Source organism: Drosophila obscura, unplaced genomic scaffold, assembly GCF_018151105.1.
Source record: "Drosophila obscura isolate BZ-5 IFL unplaced genomic scaffold, ASM1815110v1 contig_73, whole genome shotgun sequence".
NCBI lineage: Eukaryota > Metazoa > Arthropoda > Insecta > Diptera > Drosophilidae > Drosophila > Drosophila obscura.
In genome coordinates, this window is record NW_024542865.1 from 3,436,737 (window position 1) to 3,453,499 (window position 16,763).

General features: G+C 46.1%; 2 protein-coding genes across 2 annotated transcripts; both read left to right on the top strand.

The window, feature by feature from the left end:
* The first annotated feature begins 755 nt into the window (after window positions 1–755).
* On the top strand, window positions 756–14,304 carry LOC111065234 (putative uncharacterized protein DDB_G0271606). Its single transcript, XM_041595432.1, has 5 exons — window positions 756–1,263; window positions 8,758–8,849; window positions 8,925–11,212; window positions 11,315–12,707; window positions 14,218–14,304. Exons 3-4 carry the CDS (start codon window positions 9,104–9,106, stop codon window positions 12,704–12,706), a joined length of 3,501 nt encoding a protein of 1,166 aa, XP_041451366.1. The 5' UTR covers window positions 756–1,263; window positions 8,758–8,849; window positions 8,925–9,103; the 3' UTR covers window position 12,707; window positions 14,218–14,304.
* On the top strand, window positions 14,235–15,972 carry LOC111065403. The gene is made up of 2 exons (XM_022353548.2): window positions 14,235–14,479; window positions 14,547–15,972. The coding sequence occupies exons 1-2, from the start codon at window positions 14,235–14,237 to the stop codon at window positions 15,970–15,972; spliced, it is 1,671 nt and encodes a 556-aa protein (XP_022209240.2).
* Window positions 15,973–16,763: the final 791 nt, after the last annotated feature.

A 16,763-nucleotide genomic window follows, 5' to 3' on the forward strand; every position in this document is an offset into this window, starting at 1 on the left:
TCTGTATAGCAGCGGTCATGCACACGCAATGTATGTTGATTTTTTTCACATTCTTGGGGGTTCTCTTTTGCGGCGTTTGCTTGTGCGTCTCGAGTCGAGAATCAGGCAAGGAAGTGCCCACCGCTGTAGAAGCCTGTGGTTAGATGTATATCCTGCTAATATTTTTTTGCATGTGCACAGCAGTAATATCGTCAGACTTTTGTGTGGAAAAATACTCTCTGCAGAGAAGGACTCTCTCTCTATTTTTCGCAAGAGAATAAATGTGAAAATATTCCATAGATAAAGCCAAATAGGATCAAAAGGTGTTAGCTTTCCCTGAGGGCAGGCAGGCCAGGCACCACTATTATTTTTACCTCCATTGTGGCACAAACATATATTGATATCCGCTGGCGTTTTAACGGTGCTTTTGCAACATTGTAGCTACCTTCGTATCTCGTGTGTGTGTGTGTGTGTGTCTGTGTGTACACTTCTGGTGCTTCCAGCCATTGCACAATCTCCACAAAACAGCGCAGATACTCCACTGGTGCACTCGGTGCGACTCGTGAGCTATCCACGAAATGAAACACAAGAAAGACTGCCCCAACTCCCCAACTTCTACACCCAACTTCTTCTTTGGGGGGGGGGCTCCATGGTACGGCGCGGCGTACAACAAACGTTTTTCCTTCTGAGGCAACAGCGAGTGACGTCATGTGGTGTATGCGATATATATGTACATACATACATATGTACATATATATGATGCACAATGAACGGTGGGGATACAGTGGACGCGCGATGACGTGTACCACTCACACATCTCACATCACAGCACAGCCGCAGGTTGTAATCAGTGGCAGTGCCGCCGCCACCGACGCCGACGCCGGTGCCGCCGCCGGACCCGTACCGGACGGCCATTTATGGGGCGATTGTTAAAATCAATCAATATCGCCGCATCGCATGGGACCCGGCACGGCCCGGGGACTCGCCACATTTAGCATTTGATGAAGGCAATCCCCCGCTCAGCCGCTGCTCAGATTTATAGTCTAGTAAAAACCTAACCCAGATAGTGCAAAAAAAAAAAATATATATATATAAGCTATTTGACATACCCGTGATGGGCTTTGACAGCAGACATAAACAGTGAACAGTGAAGCTCGATAAGGATCCGTCAGCAATGGCCAAGGGTGTTCAGTTCAGTTCAATGAGTTTTCATGATTTAATGGCTGATACCGCAAAGGAATTTTTAAGTTTGAGCAATGCCTATGGAAAGTACTCACTAAAAAGGTAGCATTAGCTATAGCTGAAAGTCAAAATAAAAATCGAGAAACTTTAGATATTTACGCAATTATTTTTATATTTGATAGGAAATAATTTTATAGAAAAAAATGAAATTAAACAATTTTAAGTTAAAGATTTTCTACATTCTAAATGGGTGTTTTCTATGATTTTTGGAAATTAAAAAAAAATTTAAACTTATTGCTAGGAACATTTTACAAAACAAAAAAAAAAAAAATGAAAATGAAATTTTTTAAGTGTTTTCCTTCGCTGGATTATGGCTTATTCAAATGTTGTTGATCAGTTTCCCAAAGCAAGAATTGTGGTTGACAATATAGCCAGTGTCCACTGTAGTTACACCGCAGCGAGCCAGCTTGGGCATCGATAGGAATTTGATGGGTCAATGGGGGCAACTATTGTTGCGACGTCATCTTCCATCAATTAATTGTGTGGAATGGAAAACCGTAAACTACAAAACTACAAAACTGAAAACTGAATGTTTAAATTTTCAAATTGATGATCGGAATGGGGGGAATGTGGGCCCCCAGATTAGCCAAAGGTCACAATCCACAGTTGTGGATGGGTGGGAAGAGCAGCAGCAGCAGCAGCAGCAGCAGCAGCAGCAGAAGCAGGAGTGGAGTGGAGAAGTGGCCGCCACTCAATTGGTCCACAAAACCAAAACCATTCTCTGACTCTGCCACTGCCACTGCCACGCGCACATGTGACGTATTAAGTGAACAATTAAAGATTCATTAGATTGCACAGATTGCCCCGGGAGCAGCCCCAAGCCCCAAGCCCGCAAGCCCCAGGCCCCCAGGCCCCCATGCATATCATTATATAAATATAAATACGAGAGTATACTCGTAAATATCATCTCTGGCATTTCTCGTACGCACATTTCTCGTAAATCAAAACAAACACTTGAGCCGGCTGAACGGACGAACGGACGAACGGTCGAACGGACCACAACATCCAACCAACATCCATCCGCCTGATCTCATCTCCTCGCTTGGCCGCAAGACTTCTCTGCCGCCTCTTGCCACATCTCCTCCTTCTGCCCCGCTTCCTACACCTCCGTCTACTCCTCATCGAGATCAAATAAAAAGAGCAAATACAAAGGCAACACACAGAGCGATATAATGCCCCAAAACGAACAGCGTCACGACTATGGGTTACTCCATTTAAAACACAACCCAAACAAAAAAATGACTAAAGAGAGAATTCAATTTCCATGAAAATATCCAGCAACAGACAATAATTCATTCTGGCTATAGAATATAATATATAATATTTATTCTGATTTAAATCTATTAATATTTATATTATATTTATATTTGTGAATATACAAAAGCCATTGATTGATTCAAACTCAGTGGAATGAATGCTCCCAGATTCCAGGTAGTCCAATATGCCCTTTTGGGATCTCCACGAACTACGGAGGAAGGGTATGAAATACATAGAGTACATAGATACTTCAGAGTCGTAAAGCCAGAGCTAAAGAAGTCAGAGACAGTGCCAGAGACACGGAGCCTGAGGCTAGGCTCTTCAGCTCAGCTCTTCATTCAAGCTGATATTTGATTACACAACAAACACACACACAACACACACACAACACACAAATATGTACACATACAACATACATTTGTACGTACTTAAATCTGTATGGAGAGATCTCTTCTCTGTGCCGTAAGTGTTGCGCAATTAATTATGCGAGGAACGGAGCGGAGCCGAGCGGAGCGGGTACTACGTTGTGCGTGCGTGCGTGCGTACAACTCCAACAGTCCCAGCAATTGGGCATTGTCGAGGGCTCCAATCTGAAACCAGAGCCACATAAAAAAAAAGCCAAAAAAATTATAAAAAAAAGCAACAAAAAAAAACGAACCCAATGCCAGAGCCACGTTCTGCGCGTGGTTCGGACTGGTCAAGAGTGGCGTCACGAAGCACCGAAAATTGCGCCAGCACTTTACGAGTACAAGTACGAGTAGTCTGGTCTGGTGTGGTCTGGTCTGGGTATCGTTTGAAGCATCCGCATACTGGTACACGCTGCTTACTCCACGTTCACGTCCGTTCAACGTTCAACGTTCTACGTTTTGTGGCAAGTCAAGTCGAGGAGGCATTGCTTGAGAACACACAACAGCCCCCACAAGCCACAAGCCACTGCCACAGCCACAGCCACACTCTTGACCCAACCTGTTTGCCAGGTTCTAAAGTTCAAGTCGCGAGCACTAAAACGGAATTGAAATTGACCAAAATAAAATGGGTCTTGGGGCAGCATAAAAATGTTTCGACTCCATCCTCCACTCCACTCGACTCCACGCCACTCCACTCCACCAAAAAGAACATGTTAAAAGAAAGGCCAAGACTTTGAGAGAGACTTTCGATGGCGTGCCCGTTCCCTAGGGAACATTTAATGGCAATTTGAACGAGCAATCTACGAGATACGATACTCGCTAGATCTTTGCTGGAAACTCAATTATTTCAAATGGTTTTGAAGGACCTTTAAATGTCAGCGAAATATTCCATCATCAGGTGTCCCGTCGCCCCAATCATGTGATATTATTCGTGTCTTATTTTGGACAATATTTTACTGCCACTTAGCCTAAATAGTGGAATTGCATTTAATGTGCACAACTGTATGTACGTTTATTAAGCATTAAGCTGTTAAGCTGTTGGGCTGTCGAGTGAATACTAATACGTATATCCCGGGCGGCATGACTAAATTATAAATTAAATAAAGCTGAGTGCTAAGTGGAACTCTGTGGTTCAATGCCAAAAGATCTCAAATAGAGATATGATATTTATGGGGTTTCTAGATGGAATAAAGGCAATACAATAGAACTTTTGACAGTCTTAGCTCTGGAATAGGGTAGGGATAGCAGGGATAGATCAACTAGTATCAAGTATCAGCTCAAGCTAGCATAATGATGGTTTGCTGTCATTAATATATGCACATTAATATTTACAAAAATATTTACGAGCATGAAATATATTTTAGCCAAGATTAAAGGCTGGAAAAATCTTAAAATAAATATGTAATTTGTTTTACATTTATTTAATTTCCCACATATATTTTCTTCGAGCCGTCAGTAGTTTTTTGCAGATCTTAAAATTGTTCCGATAAATATAGATATTGGCCCAATGGATTTTACGTATCATTTGTACTTCCTATAGCCATTTATTGGTCGGCATAAAGTCCATTGTTACCGCCTTTTGTTTCTGCTCTTGACTTATCCAAGTGCCGCTGCTGCTGCTGCTGCTGCGCTCGCGTAGGGGGGTCGGGGAGAGAGAGAGAGCACCTTAATAAAATTGATCAACTCAATTCCCCGAGTGAAAATTTCCCGAGTCGTAGATATCTGGCGGGCATATGTACGGTACATACGTACTGGGGTAAGATATGGGAATAGAGCGGAATAGTAAGTACACGGACTGGCGGCGGGCGGCGGGCGGCTGGCTGCTCTTCTCTGTAGTGTGTGCTGTTGTTGTTGTTGTTGTTGTCTGCCTTTATTGAGGTCGATTGTTCATTTATCGTCAATGTCAGTCATCAGTTGGGCTGCGTGCTGCGTGTTTTTTTGTTGTTGTTTTTACACATTCCCTCGCGTTTTGTTTACGCGTTTAAGGCGTTCATTACAAGACACAGCCCATCCCATCAGCATAGCCTGGGCAGCAGGCCCAGGCTGAAGTTTCCCAATTCCCAGGCAGCTGGGGAGTCTTTTTAATTTCTTTTTTTTTTTGGCAAATGTGTTTTCATCTATCGATTGGCCCAAACTATCCTCGTTGCCTGCATCCTCCAGCTGCATGAGTCATGAGGCAGAGTGGTCTGGACATTTGTCGCAGCTCATCCGCAAGATGCGGACATAAACAACGTCTGGTCTGGGCCGATGGTCATTGACTTTATGACGTTCGAGTCATGCGCCAAAATCTCCACATACCACTAAACAAATATCCCCCAGTGTGTGTGGTGTGTGTGTGTGTGTGTGTATGGATGGACAAAGGACCATAACATTCAATCCAATCGTATATCTGATAAAAGTCTGGCCAAAAAGAAATGATTCACAACAAAATTGCGTGGCTGCTCCTCCATCGATTTGGAGCGGCTTCAAAAAGATTAACAAATGTTGCGGAAATATAAATCAAACATTTTAATCGATGACGATCAACACAGCAACACAAAGACGTTGTACACATATAAAGGAAATCCTCCAAAGTATGGAAAATAAATGAATAAATACGAGCACTTAATACTTGTAGATCATCTCTTGGTACTTCGCCCACTCGAGGGGCGGGGGGCCACAAAAAAAGGCATACTACATGTTTTTCCCACAAAGAACCTGAAACAGTTTTAAAGTGTAATTTTCCCCCAAAAATAAAGCTTTCTGTAACCTAAACAACTTTTCAAATTAAAAAAAAAAAAACCAAACCAAAAATATAGACATATAGAAACTAAGACTCTAAATGAGAGCGAAAGTGGAGTGAAGTGGAACTCTCGTTACAAAGAAAAACATTCTTAGCCCAAGAACTTTCTATAAACATTTTGATTTTATTGTAAAGAAAAAGAAAAAGAAAAAGAACAGAAAAGGAAAGTAAAAAGGCTAACCAATTGCTTAGATGCCTTTGGAGAACTAAAATATCTGCAAATATATTTATAAAATTAATTAAGAATTATCTGCTAAATGTGCAATCAAATCTTAGGAATAAAAAATAAATACAGGAGTGAAAAAACAATCAAAATAATTATATGAGAAAAGGAAAAATACTTTTACAAATTAAACAATATTTGATATTGGTAAATAAAACAAGTAATCATTTTAGGGAGCATTTCTTTCAGGGGATAAGCAATGCTAGAGGCTATTGTATTGCAGGCTAGCGGATTTAGTGGGACATATTTTGTGTTAGGGGGTTTCCCCTGGCAATAAAATTAAGTGGCATTTGGAATGTTTTTCGATTGGAATTTCGTGCGCCTTGTGTGTGGCACATGGCATATCGAATGGATTTTGGCCATGCAACGAAAAATGTGTGTGTGTTTCTCTGCACTGCAACCGAAACGCAATGAAATGTTTTCCAATAATCCAAGAACTTTCTCCAGAGAGTTGTTTTGTTGTTTTGTTGTTGTCGGTGTTCGGGGTTCGGGGTTACGGGGGATGGTTTGGCCTTCAGCTGTTTGGGGTGGTTGCTAGTTCTAAGGGTGGCCGATTATGACCCCCGCCAGGCTATGGCTACCCCCAGAGAAACAAAAAAAAAAAATATTCTATATAGTATATTCTGAACAGTGAACCAGAAGGGTGGTGCCATATAATTTTATGTGATTTCTGGCCATTGCCACGGTTCACGGTCGACAGTTTTCGACTAGTAGTGCCGGGCAGGGGGTTCTGTTCTGCAACTGGACACACCTGCCCGTCGTAGCATGGCCCAAAAGGTACTATTTTTTGTTTCCCAAGAGTTTCGAATCTATGTAAAAATTATAAAAAATAATAATCGCATGCAGGCGAGAGACCAGATTAGCGATGGATTAACACACGAGCACAAATGTGGCACAATGGCACTGGGAGTGGGAGTGGGAGGAGGCAAGGCGGGTCGGGTCGGTTCGGGTCTTTGAGCAATTTGCAATTTAGCGTCGATTTCATGAGGCGAGCTCTAAATGCGCAACTGTCCGTGTATCCAAGGTGCACTAGATATTGTACTACGAGCTGAAACAGTGGCGTAGGCCATGAGCTCATCATCATAAGCAGGGGCAGCCCCCAAAAAAATGCGGCTCAGACTCGTCACAGAATTCTGCATTGACTGGGCGAAAAATGGCAACGTAAAATGAAAAGAATCGCATTTAAATATTTAATATTTAAATGAAACATTCGGTTTTTAAATTCAAAATATAGTGAATTTAAATAAAATTACCTTTTTTATACCATATTTAATCTTTAAAAGAAATATAATATATTAAATTTTTGGGAAATATATTTAATGTAAATATGAATATATTTCATTTAAACATGAAAATGTATTTATCTTGAGCACACAAATATTTAATTTAAATGTGTCATATATTTTATTTACATTCTATATTTATTTATTTAAAATTTAAAAATAGATTTAGATCAAATATATCAATAGATCACTAACGCTGAAAATCTATTGATATATATATTCATATTCGTATATCCAAGCAGCAATAAATATAACCTAAGGTTTAAGGTTTAAATCTTTTAGAGATCTCAGTCATGATTCGGAGCGAGTGTTCCCATTTATTTACCCCATCCGATCCAGCGACGCCACTGTTTGGATTTAAAAAAAAATAACGCAAAACGGGGCCCCCGGTTATGCAAATTGGATGTTTGTGCACTTAGAAATGCAGCAAACCGGTTTAAGTCGTCTCCTCGCTGGCTGCCCATCCCTCCTGCAAGCAACCCCCCCACCCTGTCAGTCAGCTGGGGCTGGGGCTGGGGCTGCTCTCTGACCCACATTCTATGCAGAGTGTCACCTTTGGAGGCCCCTTCCTCCCCTCCCCGCGATATTATTGTAAAATATTGATTTCATCTTTTCTTCCTTGCTTCCATCATTCTCTGACTGACAATTCCTCCATTCTCCGGTGGCATGCCACTGATTGGTGTTTAAAGATAAGGCGATGCCTGACCCATAATAGAGCCACCACAATGGGGGCAACACTCAGCAGAATCTTAGGTTACTTCAAAAGAAAATACCCAGGGGGGGACTACACTTGTTTGAACTTCAGGACTGTCGCAAAAGTTTCCATGAAAAATACATATTTTAAAGCTTGTTAAGTACTCTGAAAAATATTCATTTTAGATCAAGAAAGAATTTCAAGCATGCCAAAAAACATTTAATTTCAATTGAACACACATTACCATAACATTTGGTTTCGATTTTATATTCTCTAAATCTGATGAACTTTGATGGGGAAACTTTATTTTAATTTTTTTTTTGCGATAAAATTTCTTATCATTTTTATAAAAATTACAATTTTCATATTCGTTCTGTTTATAACTCCAGAATGGAAATGCCCTCGCTACAAAATCGAATATTTCCATTTCTCTTTCTCCGTAGTCTATGAGGTTTCCAGGTTTTTATTTAAAGGGAGAAGCCAATGAAAATGTAAACCGATATAAATCGGAAAACTATACCTGTAGAGTGTTGTAGGTGTTGGGCCTTCAATTGGGGGGGATATTTATCAACTATTTATCAAGCACCTTGCTGTGGCTGTGGGCCCTGGCTCTGTATAACCAGAATCGATACAAAAGTTGCCAAAAAAAAAAAAAAAACCAGTTTCTGCGTTTTTATTTCGTTGTTTTTTGTTTTTGTTTAGCCATTTGTTGATTAATGGCCCATGAAATTTATGGAAAGAGACTGAAAGAGAGGGCGATGGCAAATTGAGGGATTACGAGTACACGAATTATCATCATCACTGCTCCCCCACCGCTACCGCTACCGCTAACCCCTACCCCTACCCTATACTACTTAATATTTACGCTAAACTTTTTGGCATTTTTCCAGGTTCTGGTGGCTAATTTATAAACGAAACTGTTGAATGGAGACTGCGTGGGAACTCTTCTTAGCCCACACAAAAAAGGAAGAGATATTTAGACGTACGTATAAATGAATGGATCAATGAATGATCAAATGAATGAATAAAATAATTCCCTTGTTATTTTTTTATTTAGATTTCCATTAACGGACATTCAGGCCAGGCATTATCAATGGTGGGCGGACATACGAAATCCAATTCCAACTCTTCCACTCTTCCAACTCTTCCACTCCAAGCCCCCTCCAAGCTGTACCCCTCCTCATTGCCAACACCACCCTGTTGTCAGCAGCCACTGGTAAGCTTCTATAACGAAACATGTCTGAGGCGATTATCGAGGAGAGAAATTGCAAACCAAATGGCAATGTAATCAGCGAAGCCAAAGCCAAAGTCGAAGTCGAACCACAACCACAACCACAAGCCGAACCGCAAGAAGAGAGTGTAGAAAACGGTACAGCAAATCAGCGAGAATCAGAGATAGAGAGCGATACGATCGACTATATAGATGCAACTCTGAAAATAGTGGAGGCCTTTGAGAGTGATGCGTCGTGCTATGCCACACTGGAAAAGGGGAGCGTCAAGGCAAAAAAGAAAACGGTGAGCTTCAATCCAAACGACGAGAAGATACGCAAATTTACGACCGGCGAGCCGATTGTTGATCAAAAGAATCCCTTTCGGAATGGCCATATAGCGGGTGTGGGAGGAGTAGCAGGCAGAGAGACGAAGAAGACACCACCGCCAGTGCCCACAAAGCGATCGACATTGAGCGTGCGCAAAACGGTGACCCAACAGCTGCGCGAACGCGAACGAGAACGCGAAAAGGAACGAGAACGGGAGCGAGAGCGGGAACGAGAGCAGCAGAAGAACGAGACGAATGCGCGCAAGAAGAACGGTAAAGGGCAAACTGCTGGCGCTGGTGCTGGTGCTGAGGAATACATAACCACCGAGGAAGTACTTAAGCAATCGAAATATGTAAAGACATACATTAAGAATCCAGACGCCTATTTCGTCTACGATCCCACAGTGCTCGCGCGCCTCAAGTGCGAGGAGGAGCAGCAACAGCAGCAGCAGCAACAACAACAACAGCAGCAGCAGCAGAAGGAGCAGAAGGAGAAGGAGAAGGAGATACCCAAGCGTAAGCAAACGGGCCTCCAACGCTACAAAGAGCCGAAGGCAATCAAACAGCCCAAGTTGAATCACAATCCAAAAACATTTAAAAAGTGCTCGAAGCCCAATTATCCGGAATTGGCCAACATCAAGATACGAACGGGCACTCCCGACACCGAGGGCGATTTATTCAATGCCGCTGAGGTCACCAAGAACGCCAAGAAATTCGACGAGCGTGTGAAGAAGCTGCAGATCAGCTCCGACGACGATCTGGACGAGATCGATGGGCCGCTGACCAAGAGCGAGTCCAGTGACGATCTCTCACAACCAAATACGAACGGGAATCAGGAGGAGAAACTCCCCTCTCCGCCTCAGGATATGAGCAGCAGCCAGAATCAGAAGCAGCAGCAGCAGCAGCCGACGATCCCCAAGGATCACGAACCGCCCTCCACATTTACGAACACCATCAGCTCTGAGGAATTTCAGGCCTATCTGGAGCGCAAGGGTCTGGCCTTGATGCCCAAGCGGGAGCTGGGGGCCACACCATCGCCGACGGCATCGCCCATGGCCTCGCCGTCGCCCTCGCTGCTGCGGACACCGGAGGAGCGACGCCAGCAGGTGGCCGAGTCGCTGGCCGCCCTGCGGCAGAGCAACACCAAAAAGCTGTCGGTGCTGCAACGTCTCTCCAACAGTTTGTTTGCGCCCAAGCGGAAGACAACGCCCAAGCCGATGATGCCCATGCCGAGATCCGTCTATGGCCAGGGCCAGGAGGAGCACCGCAAGGCCAGTGGCGGAGATGTGCCCACGGAGATGCGGCGCATACTGCTGGAGCGGCAGAGCCATCAGAATCAGAACGGTCGTCTGCCGAATGGACAGGCCACTGCCGCCATGCGACCCTCTTCCGAGTACACCAATGGCCATTCCGTGCAGAATGGAGTTGCGGCGGGTGCTCCCTTTCAGCGCACCATCGAGCGGCAGAGCCTGATACCCAGACGCGTCTCGCCGGAGAGCCACAATGCCAGCCATTTCCAACGCTCCGCCTCGATGGACAGAAGCCAGATCCGGGCACAGAGCCAAAGGACTCAGCCCAGCCGACTGGAGGCAGTGGGCCAGCGTCGATCCCTGGCCTCCGCCTATGTGCCGCCAGCCAGCGAGGAGCAGCTGAGGCCAGTGGCCACCTCTACGCCGCAGCGGAAGGTGCCAGTCCAGGAGAGCAATCAGCAGCAGCCGCAGCAGCAGCAGGCCAGCAACGGTCATCAGAATGACTGGGAGAAGCTGAAGGCCATCAAGGAGGTGACCGATCGTCAGCTGTACCACAAGGTGCTACAGCAGCAGCAGCAACAGGGGCAGCAGCAGCAGAGACAGCAGCAAGGACAGCAGCAGAGCCAAGAGAACATATACGAGCATCTGCAACCGAATCAGCTGCAGCAGGTCCAGCAGCAACAGCAGCAGCAACAGCAGCAGCAGCAGCAACAGCAGCAGCAGCAGCAACAGCAACAACAGCAACAGCAGCAGCAACAGCAGCAGCAACAGCAGCAACAGTTTGTCAGAGGCTCCTTGCAGCGCAACACCTTCTCGGGCATCAGCGGTCGCAATCGTCAGGTGATGATACTCGACGGCACACCAATAATCCCGGTGCAGCAGCTGCAGATGCAACAACAGCCGCAACAGCAGGCGCCACCCGCACGCTGCCAGAGTGTGCTGGACAACATGATCCAGCAGGCGAGCCCCAACCAGATGCACACACGTCGTGGGTATGAGAGCGAGAGCGAGGCGACACCCAGCGATGCGGCGGCGGCGACGGCGTCGGTGGTGATGCGTCGCTCGAGCAGTGCCTCGAGCCGCCGGATTGGCGGCCTGCTCACACGCGAGGAGATACTCGAAAAGGTCAAGGAGTTTTGCCGCAAGTCCATTAGCCGCACGCCTCTGCCCGCGGCCAAGATGCAGCCCATCTATGAGAGTCGCAGCCAGAGCCAGAACCAGAGCCAGAGGAGTCCCGCCACCGCTTCCATCGCCGCTGCGGACACCTCGCCCGTGTCGTACGCCTCGGTGGAGACCGGCAGCCACAAGCGTTCCGCCTCACAGCTGAGCGCCGTCGCCCGGCCGCAGGTGCCCCTTCGCGTGCAGAGCCTGCCACAGTCGCGCTTTGTGCCCGTGTCAGCCGCCGCCTCGCCCATTTACGCGCACGTGAATAAGCGCAGCAGCCTGCTGTCCAACGACTCGGAGCAGTATCTCTCCAGCCAGCAGCTGCCACAGCTGATGCGGCTCACACCCACGGAGTACGTGCTGGTGGAGACGGGCGAGGGCCTGCAGGCCGCCAAGCTGGTGGACTACCACCACAACAGCCTCTACATGCAGCCGCAGTTTGTGGCGCGTACAGCTGCCGGCCAGGGGCAGGGCCAAAGCTCCTATGTGCTGCAGGATGGCCGTGCCACGCCGTTGATCCTCGAGCGTGCGCCCAGCGGACACCAGAGCCAGATCTATTGGACGCCACAGCATCACCAGCAGCTGCAGCTGCAACAGCAACAGCAGCAGCATATGATCCAACAGCACCTCCAGCAGCAGCAGCAGCAGCAGCAGCAGCAACAGCAACAGCAACAGCGCCTTCTGTCAATGAGTCCGCGCGGCTATCCAGTGCCAGCGCCACGCCTCAGCATGCCCATGGCTGCAAAGGGCCTGGTGCCCGCTCCGAGGAGCCTCACACTGCACCGGGTGCAGTCGCGGTCCAGTCCACAGGGGCGGCACGCCTCATCCGACTGGGAGCTGAGCTCGGAGGCTGGCGAAGTGCGGCGCATCATGGAGAAGAACTTATAAGGTGAGTCTTTTACAATTTTGCCATTTACCAAATTCACCGAATGGTGGGAAGGGAGACTGCAGAACTGCAGCTTTCCTGCTTCGGGAATCGGTGTAAAAAAGTGTTTACTCTTCGGCTCAGTCATTTCACTATCCATCAAGTGGCAGTGCCATTCCATGCCATGGGCCATTGTCAGAGAAAGTTCATGTAAAGTTTAAATGTGATTTGCAAGTTGGGGGATTCAGCGCCAGTCTCGTTCGCTGCATGCTGGTCGGTTATTCAGCGTTTCAAAAATTGCGCGATAGACCAGACATCGATATAGGCGGTCAACGATGTTTTTGCAGCCGATACAACTCTGTGATGCCATGGGGTACAGTTAAAGCAAAGAAAGGGCGCGTTTGAATCCCTGAACGTACTCCCATCAGATCTTGTTAGCCACTACGTCGCCTGTGAAACCCTTACTTAAATGCTGCCAAATGTATTGCCATTTATTGTCTAATGGACAATAAAAAAAAAACAGGGTATAGACGCTGCCATACTCAAAAATCATAACACTCTTTACGGTTTGCGAGCAACAAGCGCAACTAGAAATGAGACAACATTTGTGACGTCGTAGGCAAAAGTATCGATATATCGATATACATATATGTGATTTGTGACGTTGTTGCGGTTTCGCTGCGACATTTATGGTTTGAGCAGAGCGCTAACAGTTTTTATCTCAAATTGCGACAACTAAGAAAAGGTGTCACTAGCTGCAGAGAACTGGCCGTGATTCAAGGTAAACTGAACGAGCTATTTGTCCAGTGAATAACTTGAGTTTAAAGAAAGAAAACAAATGAAAACAAAGTGCGCACACACACACAGAACACACAAAACACACATAAAGACAGTGGTGCAGGCACACTCACCCATACATTGCACGTACATATACACACATACATATATGCATTGTTTTTAGTTTTAGTTTTGTTTTGCTTTTAAGTACAAATTAAAATTGTGAAATATAACACATGCAAATGTAAATGTAAATGAAAAATCTGCAAAACTGTGTGCAACTGTGTGTGTGAGGGTGTATGCAGTTGCGTGTGCATGTATACCGAGAGCCCTGAGAGGCCCGAGAGCGCCCCCCCCGGGCAACACAAACGAAATGCAACAGTTCATGCGCAAGCGAGATAGACAGCTGTTCTGTCTCGTGTTCGTGTGTGTGTGTGTGTGTGTGTTTAATTTAGGCCTCGCTCGAAGGTCACGCGGCCTGCAGAAAACGCACTCCTCCCCCCATCCATCCCGCTTTATCCTGCAGAAAACACTCTCGTTATCTCCTTCGTTTTCCTGCAACAGGAAGCTCTGTCCTTTTCTATACTGCTTGCGCACCTTTTCAGGTGTTTTATTTTGGAGTGTCAGCTGGTAGCTGGTGTGTGCAACGCAAAAAAGGGATGCAATTTCGACAGCAAAATATTGTATTTAAAATGAATTAAAAATATTAAAAGTAACAGCCAACCGTTTTCCCTAACGTTTTCTTTGCATTTCCCAGGCAAAGAGAACAGCAGCATGGACGAGGACAGCAGCTGTAGCAGCAGCAGCGGTAGCGGTAGCGACAAACCCAAAACCCACTCGAAGTCAACATCCACCGAGGACTCGCTTGGCGTCAGCACAACATCATCCACATGGACCATTCTGCCATCGGATAGGATCGAGGCGGTGATGGACAAGCTCAACAGCAATGAGGAGGAGGAGCCCAAAGATCCAGGGGAGTTCCAGAGCGGCGATCCCGAAGATAAGCATGAAAACGACAGGTATGCAGAGAGAGAGAGAGTGTGAAGAATAATTTTAGAATAATAGAAAAACTTCCTTTCGAAACAGATGCAACCTGGCCGTGGTAGATGACTCCCAGGCGGATGATATTTCCGATGGCATTTCCATCATCAGTGACTGCGAGAGCACCGATCGCATTTCACCCCATCCCTTTCTGCGCGACACCCTGGCCGACCTGAACTTCAACGAGCTGCTCAACACCCCCCTAAGGCTTAGTCCCAGAGATATGCTGCCGCCGTTGCCACCACCGCCGCCACCACCGCACAGGCAGCGACGCCACAAGCATACCGAAACGGAGCCGTATGTGGAGCCAGAGTTGAATTTATTGCAGCAAGAAACGAAGCTTGAGGCCCTATATCGTATGTATCCGTTGATGCAGAACGGCCTGACGGCCGTCTTCTATGTGGCCGCCACCCTGGCCATACTGGGCTTCATCGGCAGGCTGCAGCATCCCGAGTGGCCGGGCCTGGGCAACGACAAACCCATTGCCGAGCTGGAGCGCCGACTGGGCGAGCTGGAGATGTCGAACAACCTGATGCGTGCCGAGATCGATATAATGTCCAAGCAACTGCAGTACCTAAGCTCCGGTCAGGGTCCGGCCTATGCCCCAGATGGTGGCATGTACTACAGCAATGCCTTTGCCCAGGACCAAGACCAGGGGGGCATGGGAAAGCGCCAGGGCAAACAGTACAAGAAATTCAAAGCCTGGCCGGGACTTGGCAACTCCATGGAGCCGTTGGACATAACAAAGGAGGATCTGAAAAAGCCGCACAAATGCCGCGATGGGCAGTATGTGCAGGTTGCCTCCATGTGCTTGGAAAGCCCGCTGTCGGCTCCCGAATCTCTGGCTGATGAGATCGGTGAAGCTGTCCACGATGTGCTGCAACAGTCTCAAACCTTTCGCAATTTTGAAAAGGTCACCGAGAAACTAGGCACACTAGGCACTGGCGGCGTCGAGGGCGATGAGGGCGACGCCAGTACTACAAACGAAGCAAGGGCATTCCATCCAGATGGTAGACAACAAACAACAGGCAATGGCAATCCCAATAAACAACCCAACAAACCCAAGGTGGATCGGTACAATGACAAGTACTCGCCGAATGCCTCCAAAGATCGCTACAATGACAAGTACAATCCGAATCACTCGCACGAGGCCAAGCGGGATAATAGTCGCGGCAGGAGCAAGGAGGACGACCATTCAAAGGAGCAAAACAACAACAACAAGAGGCGTTACAACGATGATGCCTCCATGAAGCGTGAGCGCTTCAACAAGAACGGCAAGAAGCAGCGCCACCATGCCAACAGCGGCGAGCGTGACGAGAGCGATGGCAGCGGCGAGTGGCATGAGAAGAGGATGCAGCAACGCGAGCAGAGTCGCCACAAGCATGACCAGAAGCGCAAGGACAACAGCAACTGGTATATTGAGCGCGGCGATGGCCGCGAACAGGCGCGCTCCAGCGAGGCGGGACGCTGAATGGCACTTGGTGGAAGATTTGATGTTTAGATTGTTCGCGTTGGCGTTGGCGTTGGCACGCATGTATTTTAATCCCAAATGTTAGCTTAAGGACAACCTACGCGCCGATGCGTATATGGCTATTGTGTGTGTTGGTTTCGAACCTAGTTTATGTATATCCTTTTCGGCAACTGCTACCAGTACAGTGCGTTTCGAGGCAATAAGACAAACAAACAGACAGACAGTCAGTCAGGATAGTATAGGATAGAAAGTAGAAAGTATCTCAAAGGAAATGACAAAAAATGTTTTTTTAAAACTATTTCCTATACACATATGTATGTATGTATGTACTATATGTAAGTTTTATTATAGTTTCGTATGGTTCTAAAATGGATCTATTGTTCAATATGTTGTGCTCGAGAAACCGTTTAATTTTCTATGTTTTTTCATAGATTTTCCATTATGATTTACCTGTATAAACGTTTCTTAACTGATGGATATTTATTTATTATTTTATTTTTTGTATAGTTTCTCATTGTTATATTTTATTTGGAAAAGAAAATCATGAAAGGGCCATTGATTTCATATTGTCAAATATGTTTTACTTATAGCAAGCATTATATTCTATGTTTTTTTGTATAGCTTTTGATGGTTTTATAAACTGTTTTTAATTCGTAAATCAAAAGAAAAATATGTTTTTAATTTTCAAAAGGATACAAAAAGAAAAAAACAAAGCTTAATCTTGATGTGCTGTCTTTTTAGCAAGGAAACGCACTGTACAATTTGATAGCTTGACTCACAGGTCAAGCGAC

What these genes read in the sequence shown, in the direction of transcription:
- LOC111065234 (XM_041595432.1), top strand. Translation starts at nt 9,104, where the DNA reads ATGTCTGAGGCGATTATCGAGGAGAGAAATTGCAAACCAAATGGCAAT. An exon ending in ATCGTCAGCTGTACCACAAG is followed by an intron (nt 11,213 to 11,314) that starts GTGCTACAGCAG and finishes CAACCGAATCAG; the next exon opens with CTGCAGCAGGTCCAGCAGCA.
- LOC111065403 (XM_022353548.2), top strand. Translation starts at nt 14,235, where the DNA reads ATGGACGAGGACAGCAGCTGTAGCAGCAGCAGCGGTAGCGGTAGCGAC. An exon ending in GATAAGCATGAAAACGACAG is followed by an intron (nt 14,480 to 14,546) that starts GTATGCAGAGAG and finishes CTTTCGAAACAG; the next exon opens with ATGCAACCTGGCCGTGGTAG.